The following is a 17938-nucleotide window of genomic DNA, read 5'->3' on the forward strand; positions in this document are numbered from 1 at the left end:
GGCACATCACAGACAGCGCATTGTGTAGTTTTGAGATATTTAATAGCAACCATTATGTAGCTCTGTGTCAAAATTTCAATGCACTTTTAATTATTCAGTAGCGTTTTGAAATTATAATATTAATAAACTAAAATGACAGTATCTTTGTAATATATGTTGACAGATATACAGGTGTCATTCAGATACTTATTTTCACTGTTTCTTTTTTACAATTAATTAATTACACACGGTATAATTATCTAAATATGTTTTTCTTCCTTTCAATCTTTTTAACCTGTTAAATTTAGTAACGGTAAGATGACACATTTAGATATTAGATCTTCACTGTGACTGTCTTGAAATATTGTGTCGTATTAAATGATTTAATGATTATAATAGATACGCAATTATCGATTGAAAAATATTGCCATAGGAAAGTATATTCATTTTCAGATACGCAGTTAGTTTGAAGAATATAGTATGGGTAAGTATTTTTGTTTTCTTTTTATGTCTACAATCATATTCAAGATTTTATTTTATTTGTTAAGCCCAGTTTTGTTTATTAAAATTTTACCTTTTTTTAACAAAAGAAAGATGACAGTTTGCTATATAACATTACACTGTCGGCAACAATTCCATCTGACCACCAGGATTAGTTTTCTTTTTTCTTCTGTATCATCATCTTCAGGGATCTGTGATCTGCAGGAAAATAAAGGAAAAATGAAGTAGAATGTTTATTTACTTTTTCTATCATTCAGGCTTAAGATTAATGGACAATGTTCACTAGATGTCACTAGAATAGAGAATTACATAAAAGTTTAGGGACCGCTAAAATATTTATGTCATACACAAATGTCAGAAATCCTGTGAATTAATAAAGCTTTTACGAAATTCAACTAAAAGCTTGAGTGTAACGGTCTAATTTTAATGAACTGTAGTGACACTACCAATTTCAATGAACATCTGAAGTGGTTCATCATCTTTGCGTTTTCTTTCACACAGGTCCAAACATTCAAACTCACTACGTTTATTGAAGTAGGATCACTCAGATAAAAATACGTTATAAATTATATACAAAAAGGCTAAACCATTCTTTAGTCCCTGGTTTAGTGTACAGTAAATACACACCGAAATTACTTTTAGGCCATCGAAAATTCAGAACATACATAATTACACTATTCCTTGTATAATGCCCTCTAGCCAGCTCATCAGTAAACTTGATTTATTTTGAACTTTACGCAAAACTACGCTTATATTATTTATATTATCCGTCGCTAAATTAGCAGTGACAGATTAGATAGAAAGCAGCTAGTCAACAACACTCACCATCAAAGAATAATGGAATTGACAATCACATTATAACTCTCTCACGACTGTAACGGACTGGCAAGTTTGGTGAAGGGGATTCTAATCTGCGACCTACGGATAAGTAAGTACTCGAGCGTCCTAACCCACTACACCTAACGCCGTCAAAATCTAGTTTCGATACCTGTGATGGTTAACGCATCCAAACAAAATCGTTATACAGAGGCCTATTCTGATGGAAAGTGAACGAAAAATTTAGGGAAGTTCAAACTCTGAAACTGATTGGTTACAACGGAGATGAAAGGGGCTGTAGTAATTACTTTAGGCAGTAAATGTTTATAGTTTGGTTACATTAATATATATACTGCATGGCAACTGAAAATAAAACGTACACGTTAAATCAGGAAATAAAATTTTATTTGTTTTGAACACGTACTGCAACTTTTGTCTAATTGACGATATCTTTGTCAACACGCATAATTATCCAAAAACATTCATTATCCCACTTTGTTGCATAAGGTTGATGAATTGTCTCAATAGATGTTTTACAATCTAAAAACCAAAATATTACAAATTATCAAACTCTAGAAAGATGTATTCTTTTTTCAAAACTTGTTTTAAGAAATTCGCGAACAAAAACTAATTATTTATTTATTTTAGAAACAGTTTTAACATAATTGATATGCATATGATTCTGAAGTCTCACTACATTATTATAGTCTACGTCACCACATCCGGTCATACTCCCACTGACGACCGCGCTTCTCGACAATAGCTCTGCACCATAATTCTTTTTGAAATGCTGTAATATCAAAAGCCAACCACTTCCTTCATCATGCTTTCAATTGTCATTTTATGGAACAACATGAAAACAAATTTAATTATCCAGCTGATTGAAATATATTATGGTTGAGCAAATGGAGGCCTTATCGTGGTGAACCATTTTCAGATGAAGATCCTTTCATGATCAGGTGAACGGTTCTTGCTTTTATTTGAGGATTCCGACCTGTTACATGCCACTGCATTTTACTTGACACGGTCAGGATACAACTTGTTTCTAGACTAGACTAGTATCTCGAATGTATCTACATTATTTTGTTTTCTAATAACAGTAAACACAAAAGATATCCCTCATCGAAGTGGTATCCTTCACACCCTTCTAACAAAGACTAATATTTCGGTGGCATCCCTCTATCTATGATACAACTAACAATGTCAAAATGTTGTTCTTATACATGCCGTTTCACTGCGACTTTATATTGGCCGTGATTGCCAGAAGTCTTGTTAATTAGCACATACAAAATCGCTTTAATGCAACGTATTAAACCTTGGACTTTCTAGTTTATATATATACTTGCAATAATTGTCAAAACGATAACAGTGATGCAGCTGACACCTTCATTTAAAATTTGTTTTTTTGTTTGATTACAATTAAGCACAAATCTAAACAATGAGCTATCTGTGCTCTACCCACCACAGGTATCAAAACCCGGTTTCTCGCAGTGTAAATCCACAGGCATACCGCTGTGTCACTGGGGAGTTCCATCTATGAAAACAAAGTCTTTTAACAAAGTTAATTAAACAAACTTCTGATCAGGAAATTAGTTTTTATTTGATTGTTTAAATTATATGCTAGCCGTCCCTAATTTAGCAGTGTAAGACTAGAGGGAAGGTAGTCAGTCATCACCACCCACCGCAAACTCTCCGGCTACTTTTTTACCAACGAATAGTGGGATTGACCGTAACATTATAACGCCCCCACGGCTGAAAGGGCATGTTTGGTGTAACGAAGATTCGAATCCGCGATCCCGAGTTAAGTGTATCTTAACCATCTGGCCATACCGGGCGCAGAAAATAAGTAAGTAAAGGTTGTAACTAAAAGGTTAATCATACGCTCATCAGTAAGATAGAATGTAGACTGATTAAAATGCTTTAAATCATCTGTTGGCTACTATTATTGTTTAAAGATGTTTTCGATCGTGATCCCAAGAATATTTCCCAATATCACGCCACTTTAAAAGACTTAGGTCAACCCTAGATGTAGATAGTAATATGACATGCCAATTTACATTCTTAGATTAGAATTCAATGTCTTGGTATTGAATCTGATCACCTAGCTTGTTTTTTTTTTCTATAAGACATAATTCTGAAGCCTTTTTTTGTCAATTTTGGAGTGTTGGTTACCTGTGGCTTAGCAATAAGTCTGATGTTTATAAAGCTAAAAATCATATTTCGATATCAAACTACACATAGCCCATTCCACTTAACAACAAATAAACAAAAACAAGGCATTTTAGGATAAAATTACTATTAAAAATAGAGAACGTGAAGCCATACCCGAAACAAGAAAAGTACTTCTGATTGTTACCAAATTTTTCTCCGTCTTCTATAGTTTGAGGTAACTTAGCATTCAAAGTTTCTGGAAGAAACGACGCAGCAAATGATGCTATCAAACAAATTCCTCCAATGATAAAGTAAGGGATGTGTTTCTCGTACGTTCCCTGATGGAAATAATAAGAACGATCATTTTCAACAAACATCTATCTATAAGACGTTTAGATGAGAAAAATCAAACAGTATAACATTGAAGTACTTTGAATCTTCCCTAAGTGGTTGATGTTAGAATATTAGAAAAAATAAAACAGTAATGTGGGACAGGGTATAAAACCAACATGGTTTAATTTTTCTCAGTTTTAACGAATGAAATAGGAAGTAATATAATCACTTTATTTTGAAACGTTTAAAGATTAATGTATCAATTCAATCATTTTGCCATTATCCGTGTGGCTTTAAGCAAAACTAGAGTTCAATAGCTGGGTTTGAGCTAGTGGTTAACATTCCAGTCGGAGGATGGAAGAAACCATGATTCGATTCCTGATGTTACTAAACACGCTCTGCACTAAAATGATGTGGGTGTTGTTGTAGAAGTGACAATAAATCTCGTTGTTCGGATCGAAAAGCTTTTACAAAGAGAGGTGCTGACGGCTACACCCGAGTCTCACAGGAGACATAAATATGTTCCCGCTACTCTCGGCAATTGCAGGAGGCCTCAACAAAAGGGCGCCAGAATAATAAGACAAACTTAAAAATTGACAACAATAGAAGAGACACATACACTTTAATTTAAACTAAATGGGTGAACTATTGTTTCGTTAAATTAATTATATTAATAAGCCAGAATCGTAACTATACTGATAAGGAAATAATCGCAGGGGGTCCATTTAATTTTAATGCCTGGTGACCACTTTTTTGTAGTTACATCACTATATTTAACCTGAATTATTTATCCACGTGCGTCTAAGCTGCCTTTCCAGTTAAGTGTTTATTGATATAAAAAACTTAAATGGATCTGAAACTAGCACCAAAAACATCAACTATAATTTTCTTTTTCTTTTAACAAGTCATTCAAAGTTTTCTAAATTAATACTGATATAAACTGTACATCGTACCATCTCTACATAATGCAAACCATATATACTTAAGCCTTCAAACGTCTATATATCACCGGCATGGCATTACGTATGTAAAAGTATGCATTTGGAACTTCAGATAGTATTAAATGTTGAATAAGCGTTGAATTCACAAACAACTCCGCCAACTTAATGTTACCTGACTACTGAATTATTTTTTTTGATTTTCTCTTTACTCGGTTTTAACGGCATAATTCTACTATGGCCGAGTGAGTGTTTGTATATTTAGTTAAAGGTCTGGGAACGAGAGTGAAGACATGTGACGAATCGAGAAATTTTATAAAATAGAAGAAACATGAGGAGTTGCAAAATAAAACCAATAAGGCTGAGGATCGAAGCAGGCTGCAGATATCATAGGACCTCTATAAGGCTACTTAGATTTTTTGAAGAAGATGCTCATTAGACCGGAGATGTTACACGATCTGTAGAAAGTTACTACAAAGAGAACAGAAGCAAAGTGAACCATATATAACTGAGAAAATAAATAATATTACTCTGAAATATAGGAGAACATGACGTGGGAACAATAAAAATATACAAGGAAAATCTAATCCATGCATCTAAATATCGTCTTATCTTACCAGATATATAATGTAAGGTGTACAAATTGTAGCTATGCATGCGACGGTGGCACTTGCCCCCATCCCAAGGGCCCTAATGGGAGTTGGGTAGAGCTCAGCCGATTGTTGATATACCACCATGAAGGCAGCAGAACAGCCGAATTTTCCCACCAGAGTTCCAATAGTAGTGCCAAGGGCTAACTCTATTTTAAAATAAAATATAAATTTTCGGTTTGAAGTCTGGAAGTCAAGAACACAAAGGAAAAATTATTATACAAAAATATGAAAAAGAATTAACGACTCTTCCGTCTGAGGAAGTTAGATAAATAGTAGCTATTGTTCTATTTGTTGAATTTATTTAGTAGTTACATCTCATACCTGTGTGTTTTGGTTTTAATTTTCAGATTGAGACAACAAATTAAAAGGTATATTAATTAACGTATTTAATTAAATAAAATATTGTAATGAAGAAAATGTGAAAGACAAAATGTTATTTAAACGTTTGTTGAATTCAGTAAATCAACTTGGTTCGTGATGACGAGAAACCTACTTGAGGTTAAAATGTATCTCAGGACGGCTGGTATGGGTATTAACACTTTTACTAATAAAGCAGTGAACATTTCGACCCTCTCAGGTCATCTTCAAGCTAACAAAGCCATCTTGAGATACAAACTAACTTGGTGTTGTGATTGAAATATTGAATGAAGACAAGAAGTGTTACTGTTTTAACGTATAGATCCTTTGTATGGTGTCATTTACAGCACTGTGTACAGTTTGGGACTCTCTTCCTCAAGAAGGACGTTGAATTGTTAGAGAAGATTCACAGAAGAGCCACTAGGATGATACCTGAGATGGTGAGATTGTCGTATGAGTAGAAACTAAAATCTCTAAACTTGTTTTCTCTGGAGAGGACAAAGGTCAGAAGTAATTTAGTCGTGATATTTAAGATCATTAAAGGTATTGATGATATATATCTACCACATTTTTTCTTAGCAGTAAAAACAATAGGATAAGGGGCCATAAGTTCAGATTCTGGCAACATTGAAGTAGTCAGCAGTTTAGACAATATTACGTTTAAAAAGAGTGGATTGGTTTTTGGAGTGAGTTGCCTCTAATGAGTTGTAGAAGTAGAAAATGTAACTGAGTTCAATATATCAGTTGTGAGAAGTGGTTATAGTTTGAAGCTGAAAGGGTCATCCTTGATAAGCTAATAAGATTCTTCATAAATATATTAGTTGTGAGAAGTGATTATAGTTTGATGCTGGAAGGGTCATTCTTGATAAACTGATAAGATTCGTGTTGTCCCTTTAACATTTTATGAATATTATAAGAAAATGGTGCAAGAGCTGCTTAGTTTGTTTTAAAATGAAACCACATCGAAGTATTTACTATGTTTACTGCTGGGAATCAATCTCCAGAATATAGAGTTATGATTCCTTAAAACCTTTAGCTATTCGAAGGGCGTAGGTAGCATCCTTATAAACAGTTTTAGTGAAGAACTTGTTTTCTTATTAAACTAAGCGTAAAGAACAACTCATGAAAATAGCAGTAATACACACGTCAATAGCTTCAGTAATAAGTAATGTTGTAACAAAGGTGACTCTTAATTAGTGCTTTATGTAACTGGACATTTCAGTGAAAAAAAAACTTTATTAAGTATTATAAAATATTCTTGTATCGAAATTCAGTTGGTTCATTTGATTCGGAATAATTTACAAAACAGACATTTATTGTGTAGAAATATATTATGTTATTAAGTCGATATTCAGTTTGTTAATTTGATCTGTGCCAGGAAGCATTTTGTAAACACATGTCGATCACAGAAAAGTGTCAAATGTGTGCAATGTTTGAAGTACTGTATTCAAACACAACAATAATAAATTATTGTTAATCGTATTCTAGTACACAGGACATAAACAGTTGCAGGATGTCTCAAACTTGACAGGTTTCACTTCAGTTGTCAATTCTGTTGTAGAAATGGGGCGAGATGCTCTTTGTTAGAACAAGATGTTTTGTTTTTTTTAATTTCGCACAAAGCTACTCGAGGGCTATTTGCGCTAGCCGTCCCTAATTTAGCAGTGTAAGACTAGAGGGAAGGCAGCTAGTCATCACCACCCACCGCCTCTACTCTTTTACCAACGAATAATGGAATCGAATGTCACATTATAACGCCCTCACGAATTACGAGTCAAACACTTTAACACACTTGGCCATGCCGGGCCATAGAACAAGGTGATTCCAACAGCAGAGCAGGTAGGCTGGCTGTGCGAGAAAAAAACAAACCACCGTGTTTCTGAGTCTTGTGCAATGTTACAATCCGACCAGTTTTTGCTATTATTTTACCATTAATTAAATGACAAGAAAAATATTTTAATTTAAATATTGACAAGCCAACAATCAAATTTCAAACTTATTATATTGTTAGCACTTATAACCGTTTCTGTTGTGCTACAAATTCTCGACTCTTTAACTGACTGTAACGACATCTGTTCATTTTTTTCGCTCCTCTATTGGCTCAGCAGAAAATCAGTAAGCTTATAATTCTACTAGTCTGGTTTCGAAACCCATAGTGGGTACAATTCAGACAACCCATTGCGTAACTTTATGCTTTAAGGCAACCAACCAGCCAACCAATCACATCACGATATATTAACACATTATTAGTATTCACCAATAAAAAAGCATTACCTCCCATATACTTGTGTCCTCAATCGCTCTGAGTTAATCTACCATACATTATCACAGACTCTTTGGTATATTGAATGATTTGCGAACTGCCGATTATACATATGGTGTATTTATTGCGTAATCAGCTCTTTGAAAACGAATAAAATTACCAGTGGTAGCCACTTTGTACACACGGTTAACGGTTGCTCCTAGATACACATGTATACAAACATATGTGCATATATATGTATATATCGCCTTTTATTTACATTTTACTAGAGTTTACTGACTGTGATATATTTTATTGTGACACATTTTTGTTTACAAATATGGTTAAAATGATAACGGATACTTTAAGAATAATAAAGAAAATATGAACTACATATAAGCTAATTCCCATGAAACTCTAAACCTTGTTTCGACCAATAATACTAATATTTCAAACTCTAAACCTTGTTTCGACCAATAATACTAATATTTCAAATTTTGACTGTTAATTTAGTTATTCACAAATATTTCAGTGATACAAAAATATATAAAGTTGAATAACCGCTTGTTTGTGTTTGAATTTCAAGCAAAGCTACACTATGGCTAACCGAACTAGCCGTCCCTAATTTAACAGTGTAAGACTAGAGGGAGGGCAGTTAGTCATCACCACCCACCGCCAACTCTTGGTGTACTCTTTTACCAACGAATAGTGGTATTGACCGTAACATTATAGTGCCCCCACGACTGAAAGGATGAGCATATTTGGTGTGACGGGAATTCGAACCCACGAACCTCAGATTACGAGTCGAGTGCCTTAACCACCTGGCCGTGCCGGGCCCCTGATGGAATTAAAGTACAATAAGCGTAAAATGTTACTGTTCGAAACACTGGAGTTGAAAACCTGATCCATGCCAAGCATGGTCAAGTGTTCTTATAAAGTTTTATCAAATACCTGACAGTAGGATTGTTGGTATTAAAATACTAAGAGCGCCCAGGAGCATTAAGCTAACATTAGTCCATCGTCGTCCAATCCTTTCCATTAAATACCAGCATAAGAAATAAGATGGTAGTTCAACAAGTCCGAAAAGAAAGAAGTTGAGGAATTCGTTTCCATAGAGATTGGTAGCGTTTATCTGTAGACCATAATAAACCATTGAATTTGCAGCCCTGTAACAAAGTTGGGAGTTAATTACCATAAAGCTACAACAAAACTTTTATGTTTTAAATCACTACATCTTAAAGCTTTAATATAGGCTTTTTTAAGAAGGAAAATCTTCTATAAACCTCTTTTTTAGAATAATTTTATAAAATGGATTTCACTAAAGATGTAAAGTTTCTTTTTTGATCTACAGAAAACAATGATATTGTTCATAATGTATACAAAAATGTAGGCCTGTTTTCTACGAGAAAGAAAACGATTGCGGACAATAAATCTTTTTTATAAAATATTGGAAAATAAACCAATACAGCTTATGCACTACATAGGCAAATTTAAAATCTTGATGTGTTCAGTATTGAATACTAAAATAAATTATTAGTGAGTGAAATTTTATACCAAAGAAAACAAAATTATCTAAATTTATAATTTAGTTTACCCAACCTGAAAAAATCTATTAATTTACAGATATTTATGAAAACGTCAAAACTAATGATCGAGGAACAAAACGAAAAACACAGTATGGAATGTATAGGCTTGACTGATACTGAGCCTGTGTTTTTCTAGCCAATTAAACACGAACATTTCGTGTGTATCAATTCATGAATCTTTCTAGAAGTGATATTTACTTGAGTACAAACTGAAATATCTCAATCTTATCTTTTAAAGTGATGGTAAGGGCCTTCTTATGATCCCAACATCCTAAAGAAAAAAGCCAACAAAAAACTAGTGATATTTCTCACTGACACATGTAGAAAAGATTATTAATTATTTATTATAATTAAAATACTGAGCTTCTAAATGTCAGATGTATTTATGAGTTTTCAACAGTGCTATCTCTTACCACGAAACGGTGACTATGAGAAAGCGTTTCCTCAACGTTCGATAACAAAAGAAATCAGTTATGTCGTGTGTTGTTTCGACGATTTTTTCTTTCTTCATAGCTTCTTCTGCAGCCTGTGGGCGAGAAAGAACTTCAAATTTCAAAACCTAGGTGGCAATAATGATTTAATATAAATCAGTTTGGGTCGGTTACTTGTAACTTGAGTTTTCGTCTCTTAAAAAAATACAGTGGTGCAGAATACTATCAAAACATCATGCCCACTTCGTATTCTTAAAAACGTTTCGATGGATATTTCATGAAATATTTCACAGATGTTGTTATTTTATACAAGGGCAACAATTTACGTACGTATGAAAGAAACACAAGGGTTCAAGAATAACATTTGTTAATTCTGAAGTTCTAACTATTCAGGAGTATGCACTAATAGGAGTTTTGTTTTTGTTTAGATACTGCTATCAAATATCATTTACTTTTACAAAGCCTATTCAAAAGCATCGCAACTCGAGCTTTCGGCCTTTCACTAGGTCACGCTCAGACCAATGTTTCTTAACAAGAACTAACTAATGTTTGTTTTTTTTTCTAGTTCTGTAAGTTTTCAACCGAAGAAAGTGGCTTCAAAGTAAAACGATTTTTTTTTGCTAGATGATTATAACAAAAACAAAATATTAAGGATAGAAAACGACTGATGAGAAATTATTATATATTATGTGAATATTTGTTTTTACATTTAAGAAACAACTTTTCTGTATTTAATTTTGTTTTGTTGTTGTTTGTTCTGGAAAAACATAACTATTGTTTTGAATATATGATTAAATTTGAGTTAAAAATAACAGAGTACACTGTGTGATATTCTCGAAGTCTGTCAGTTTTTATCTTTATGGAAATACTTTCTTTAAAAAATAATAGTTCTTAACTTCGATACATTTAATGTACTGTAGATGTTTTAGCATAGTTGCGGCTCGGAAATGGTTTTCAAGTTGCCAGATCTGGTGTTATCCGTCGCATAAATAAGGCAGTTTTAATTATGTTAACAAAAGTTACAATTCATTTATTTGCGTAAGATCATATTAATGCTTTATCTCCTTGAAGATTTCAGGTTGTAGGATAAATTCTGTCTGGTCCAAAAATCTAGCAAACCAACAAATAAAACTTAAGTCACACACGTGTGTACTGAAGTACTAAATACAAGCGTAAGCGACTTAACTTGAGATGGCGGGTATGTACTTAACCGTATTATGTACGACCAAATATATTTCACAAAAAAAAGACTGAACTGCTTATTTGTAAAGACAGTCATTTGCAATTAAACAGTGACATATAATCACAAAATGTTCTTCAAATATTAAACATTAAAAAATAAGTTAACTCACTGTCAGTCTTTTAACTAGATCAATGGGCAGAGGGCGTCCATTTGTCTTGGCCATTTCAGTCAAAATCACTACCGCTTCTTCGTAACGTCCAACGGACACTAACCACCTGGTACTTTCAGGCAAAAATCTGAAGAGTAGCAAGAATGAAGATTTTTAGAAATTTTATTCTGTAATGAAGTCAATAACTGGTGAGAACAATTCTGTGTTGATTCGTTAGAACGTATTAGCCAACGCCAAGTACGCTTCACTCTTCTAATTGAGTGCTTTTTATATCACAAATTAACGAATATCAGTATACAAAAATATACAGCTCTTTTCCATACTACTTTTGAAATACGTTATTTTCGAGGGTAATCGAACGTAGTTAGGTAAGTAAATGAATATTTTTGGAAACGATTTTTAGTTGTGTTTTTTATTTATTTCGTGCTTTATAGGGCAGTTAACCTTAATGTCAGGCTTAGCTTACCACAGGTACACGTTGAAGTCGGCAAAGTTAGGCTGTGTTTCTCTTAATTTTTCTTTATTGAGAACTTCATGGATAACAAATGGTGCGAGTAGAAAACAAGATATGTTTAATCTACAGTTTATTAAGAAGGTACTGTTGAAGTATATATTATTTAATAAACAGATACAACAGTTACTTACTCGATTATATCTTTTCATATTGATGTAGCATGCGCTGAAAAGGTTAATTTTCTTGTCCATGTTTTCGTGAATATTCCAGATATACTTTCTCATACCAGCCTAACTAGTCATTACCTAGTTCGAACACAGAGGGCCAGTTATAAGATACTTTGATCAATTTAGATTAAGTTTTGATTTGGTTTGTTTTGAATTTCGCGCAAAGCTACTCGAGGGATATCTGCGTTAGCCGTCACTTGTTTAGTAGTGTAAGACTATAGGAAGGCAGCTAGTCGTCACCACTCATCGCCAACTCTTGGGCACCTCTTTTTACCAACGAATAATGAGGTTGACCATCAAATTATAAAACGCCACTCAGGTTGAAAAGCGAACATGTCCGGTGGGACGGGATTCGTACCTGGGACCGTCGATTTACGAGTCGAGCGCCCTAACCATCTGGCTATGCCAGACCCTTAAAATGAACTACAATTCTTTAAGTATTTAGCTGAAGCTTTTAGAGAGAATTCTATCCGCCCTTAAATACAACAAAAATAATAAAAAATACATAAGAATAAAATTATATGTCAATAAATGCAGGAATTTCCTCGTTAAAACAAAGGCATCGAAAGTGAAAATACATATTTATTAAATCAATACATAAGAGACAAATACAATCAAAAGACAACTGTACCTCCAGTAAAAGAAATATGGAATACAAAAGCAAGTGGTTATGAGTCCAAAAGTTCTCCAATTCCGGAATAGAAAGGCAAAGAGTGGCAAACTACAAAGACCCAGGGTCCATCCGATGCAGGCAATCCCCATCAATCGAGTTCGTTTCTCTTTTCCAACGATTTCCACTACTGAAGTAATGTATAACAAAGTATCTGTATCAGAAATAAGTTAACTTTTTGACAATGAAAACATTAGACAGAACAGACGGTAGAGATAAAGTGATCAGGTGTATCCTTTAGAAGTTGTTGACATTTTGTTTTATGAATGACTAAAAGGGCACTTTGGGGGCGTAAGACTTGTTTGTTTTATGAATTTCACGCAAAGCTACAGGAGGGCTATCTGCATTAGCCATATCTAATAAGCAGTGTATAACGAGAGGGAAGGCAGTTAGTCATCACCATCCACTACTAACTGTTAGGCGATCCGATTGTGTACGTCACTGAAATGTTTCTCATAAAAATGATACTAATTTTGGCTGGATCTTTTTATATACTGGTAGACATTTCGAAAATCAACTAATGGAACAGTTGGTTCATCACGATACGCAGTTATGTGTCGTGAGACAAAAACAACCTCCAGGACACACTGTGTGTGTGTGTGTGTGTGTTTACAGGAGCGATATTTTACCAATTTTCCACTTTCCGTAACTCGAGTTGTGGTAATTTAAACTTTGACTTATTTTTCACGGATGTGTCCTACTGGAGCCTTGCACCTCACACCAGATTGCAAGACAATCCATCAATAAATGTACGAGATATAAAATATTGAGTTTGACTTATTTCATCATATTTTTTCTACATTTCGCCTGGAGAGAAACTTTGATATAAAATATCCTTGACTTTTACGTGTTTTTTTAAGGTTAATACACTGATAGATATTTAAAACCTACAATTTATGGCAAATAGCCAAGTGAGCATTAGATTTAAAAAAAATTACTATTGCTTCACCTCAGAGTAGAGGTGGACCATTTATTGTTTTTTTCGTCATTCAGATTAAAGATGGCTAACTTAGAGCAACTAAACTATAGGATGAAAGCACGTGCAGATACAGAAGTGTTGTTCAGGTCAAGCAAACTAGATCAGCAGTTTCTAGCTCCAGTTTTCAAAAGAATAATACAGGTGGACGATTATAATTGATTATACAGGCCTAATTAAAGAGCGTTTAGCGTCACATGATATTAGTTTAAGCAATTAGCATAAATATTGATGGTTAATACGGTTGTACCAATTACACAGGGGTGATGACAAAGAACTGTTAATCTGAATTCTGTGGCGTTACTATAAACGAAGCTATTAACACTTTTCTGGCCGCCAGTTTTTGATTTCGTTCCATTAGGTCACATGTTCATTCGTTTTGTTGTAGGGGCACCTTTTTTTTATACCTAAGGTGTTTTCATTAGATAATCAAAAGATAGCCGACAAACAAAGTCAAACTACTTCAGTTTCTACGCTAACCTCAAGATATTTTAGTATAAATAAATGTCGTGGAAGTATATTTCACAAACGTGGATTGACCAAAGCGTCCTTATCAAATGTGCGTTTTGACCAAAGACTTGTGGCAGTCATATCTGGTTTACTCAAAGGATGTCAAATGATTTTATTCAGATTATGGGCAACACCTCAATAAAAAAACAAACAAAACCCATTCATGTATGTCCTACCACACACCACTACCTGGATGTCGTGAAGCATCCCTGTCGACCCCTTGAAAAAAGAAGTAAAACAATTGATCAACAGCTACATAATTCTTTGTTTGTTGTCATCACATTTAAGTTAACACGTGTGTTAATTCTAACAATAATTATAATGTGTAGCTGGACTAAAGTCAACAGATAAAGTATGGATAATCGTGAGACAGATAATATAATGGGGGTAACTTACGCATAATGTATGGCACTTGGAAGATCGTGGGAAGTAGCGAACCGTTGATGAAACGAAACAGAGCAAACGCTGTAAAATTAGGTAAAACCAGAGAAATGACTCCAGAGACAAACGTTATCATGACGCAGATGAAGAACGTCAGTTTACGTCCTATTCTGTGAAATATAGTTAGGATCAGTTTACGACGTAAGACTTTGTTTTATGTTGTTTTTTGTGTTTTAATTGTAATTATGAAAGTTTATAATTTAATAACAAAAATAAAAAAGCAGAGATCCATTTTGTGATTAGACATGAAACTTGACGGCATTTTAAATTTCTTATACTAAAATTCTAATCGTCAAATGACTGATTAGTGAATTATGTTTCTTGCATTTCAAGAAGTCAAACATTATTTGGAAAAGGTTTAAAATTGTGAGATTTACGGATCCAACTTAGTGGAAATAGATTTATAATGTAGTATCAGAAGTTGTTATAAGTTCTTAAAAACTAAAGTTGAATAATAACTTTATTTTTAACTGTGGTTTAGTGACAACATATAAACTACTTTTTATGGAAAGAACTTTTGATTTTATTCGTGTTAGACATTTCTATTAGTTGTTTAAAAAGCATTTATTTTTTTATGGCAAAAATAAATAAATAATTTCCTAACTTACCTGTCCGACATGGTGCCATAAATTGGGGTTGCTACAGCGCCTGCTAGAGCAAGAGTAAATATGAGTGAAGGCAGATGATTATTGTCACAGACCAAATCCCACTGAAAAGTATATCATGTACGTTATAAACATAAAACAATGTAACACGAACAACATTTTAATTAATAATTGAAAGTGTTTTAACACTAGACTGAATCTAATCCACTTAAAAATAAAAAAACAAAAGCTTATGTACGATTTTAATGCTTTACTCCTTTAATTGGTATTATTAGTAACCAGCTGGAGTACTCGTCCCTTGGACAGGGATTACATTAGTGGTAAAAAGCCACAATAAAAACTGAAAATGTGTACGTTCCTCAACATTGGCTTTATGAACTTTCATATTAAATTTGGGAAGATTCGTCCACCCCATGCGAAATAGTTACATGGACACACAACAGACAATACTGTTATATACTGGTCTAAATAATTAAAGGAACAAGTACATATTTCAGTATATTTTTGTTATAACTAAATTTATGTGTGAAAAACATATCCGTTCGTCTACAAGTGTATTTTTAAGCTTGCGAGTGAAGTTTGAAGCAACTCAAACGAAACTCACCTCAGTGAAAAGAGAATACAACTCATGGTACCCTATATAAGGCTGTTACGTGAAACTATGCATTAATTCTCGAAACAAACACCAACATGAATCTTCTGCGGCTCGTTTTGTCAGTGTGTACTTCATCTTGTGTACCAAAGTAGTCAGGCGTCATCTGACAGAGAACGAGGTGGCTAGGGCGGTTAAGATGCTGGAGGATAGCCAGACCCAAGGAGAGTGGCACAATGCGTCGGTGTGTCCAAACGTCATCAATCGACTTTGGCAAAGCTACCAGGAGACGAACTCTTATGGCAGGAAACAAGGTCAAGGCCATCATCGCTGCACAACAGACAGAGAGGACCGCTACATCGTGACTACCGCTCTGCAGGACAGGATAGCTGAGGCTCGGTAACTGCAGAAATAACCTTCAGCATTCCACTGGAACCCGTGTGTCAAGCAAACAGTTCACAATCGTCTGCACGAAGGACGCCTTGAGACAAATGGCCTGCAAGAGAGTTATTCTGACAGCGCGACACCGTGCAGTCAGGTTGGAGTTTGCTCGTCAGCACCTGGACTGGCAACTTCGTTAATGAGCCACTGTGCTGTGAACAGACGAGAGCAGGTTCACTGTGTCTCATGATTATGAACGTGCGAGAGTGTGGAGATGCCGAGGAGAGCGATTTTCCATCTGTAACATTGTGCAACTCGACGCTTATGGAGGAGGTTCTATAATGGTCTGGGTAGGCATATACTTGAGTGGCCGCACGGACTTACTCATACTCGCAGGGTGCTCTGAATGCACGACGATATAGAGAGACAAAATTCTGGAAACCATTGTGAGGGCTTTTGCCAGTGCAGTTGGCGATGGGTTCATTCTCATGCAGGTTAACGCGCGAGCCCACGTCGCTAGACTGTGTATGGACTTTCTTGACCAGATCTTCAGGTTTAAATCCGATTGAACATTGTTGGGATATGTTATCGAGACGTGTTAGTTAGACCTTAGTTTTGTGCCTGATTTTGAATAAATTTGGTATTAACTGGAATGTCATATTTTGTAACTAGTTTTGCCAAATGTTGGCTATTTTTCTGCTGATGTCAGGAATATATGGTATGCAGCAGTATATGGTTTCGTGATTTTTTAATTCATGAGATATATTTAATTTTGTTGGTTGATTTTGCTTTTTGTCTTGGTGTGTGCGTATAATGTTTTCTACGGTTTGTGGAGGAAACTTGTTGATGAAGTATTGTTTTATTTTGTCTAATTCGTCGTTAATTTTATCTGGTTAGCATAGTTTTATGGCTGTTTATTTGGTTTCTTAGTATGTCGAGTTTTGTTTTTTGTTTCATGTGCTGAGTCCCAAGGAATGTATAGGCCAGTATGGGTGATCTTTCGGTGGATGTCTGTTTTAAATTGTGTACCGGGTTTGTAATTTTGAGGTTAAGAAATAATATTTGATTGTTTTCTTTCTGTTCACATGTGAAGTTAATGTTGGGATAAATAGAGTTAATATGATTGAAAAATTAAGTGTGTGTTCTGTAGATGTGAATCCCGCAATCGTGTCATGTGGATTGTCATCTGTACCAATATAGTGGTGGATGTAACTTGTGTCATAAAATTTTGGCTAGAACTGGTGAAACTGGGTTGCCCATGCTTAGGCCATTTGTTTGTATGTAGTTGTGGTTGTTGAATATGAAGTTTCTCTTCATCGTGGTGAATTCTATGAGGATTGCTAATTGGTTGCTGGGAATGTTTAATGATGGGTTAGGGTCTCGGATGTAGAGTTCTAAGACTATCTTGCAGGCTTCAGCGGTTGGGACTTCTGTAAAGAGGATATAACATCGAAACTAACCATTAAGGCTTTTGAGTAAGTTGATTAAGATTAGACTTAAAATTAAGAATCTTTGATGAATGAGTTGGCTAATGTTACATATTTGGAGAATGCCCATGCTATGTATTTACCAAGATTGTAATCAAACGATTCGTCTGTAGACATTATTGGTCGTGATGGTTTGTTTGTTTGTTTTTTGAATTTCTTTACAAAGCTACTCGAGGGCTATCTGTGCTAGCCGTCCCTAATTTAGCAATGTAAGACTAGAGGGAAGGCAGCTGGTCATACCATCACCCACCGCCAA

At 34.6% G+C, this 17938-nt stretch overlaps 1 protein-coding gene across 1 annotated transcript; it reads right to left on the reverse strand.

The window, feature by feature from the left end:
• Nucleotides 1-584: 584 nt before the first annotated feature.
• On the reverse strand, nucleotides 585-16443 carry LOC143236310 (carcinine transporter-like). Its single transcript, XM_076474587.1, has 11 exons — nucleotides 16275-16443; nucleotides 15948-16093; nucleotides 15226-15326; nucleotides 14573-14727; nucleotides 12652-12820; nucleotides 11340-11466; nucleotides 9970-10082; nucleotides 8922-9136; nucleotides 5336-5517; nucleotides 3622-3785; nucleotides 585-678 (listed from the first exon to the last, which is right to left on the reverse strand). The coding sequence occupies exons 1-11, from the start codon at nucleotides 16441-16443 to the stop codon at nucleotides 585-587; spliced, it is 1635 nt and encodes a 544-aa protein (XP_076330702.1).
• Between the last annotated feature and the right edge of the window lie 1495 nt (nucleotides 16444-17938).

Source organism: Tachypleus tridentatus, chromosome 13, assembly GCF_004210375.1.
Source record: "Tachypleus tridentatus isolate NWPU-2018 chromosome 13, ASM421037v1, whole genome shotgun sequence".
In the NCBI taxonomy this organism is placed as follows: domain Eukaryota; kingdom Metazoa; phylum Arthropoda; class Merostomata; order Xiphosura; family Limulidae; genus Tachypleus; species Tachypleus tridentatus.

Coding starts and splice junctions, on each gene's coding strand:
- LOC143236310 (XM_076474587.1), bottom strand. CDS start 16,443: ATGAGACACAGTGAACCTGCTCTCGTCTGTTCACAGCACAGTGGCTCA. Junction 16,094..16,274: donor CGTCCTTCGTGCAGACGATT/GTGAACTGTTTG, acceptor GTCTCCTGGTAG/CTTTGCCAAAGTCGATTGAT. Junction 11,467..12,651: donor CCATATTTCTTTTACTGGAG/GTACAGTTGTCT, acceptor GCTACTCTTCAG/ATTTTTGCCTGAAAGTACCA.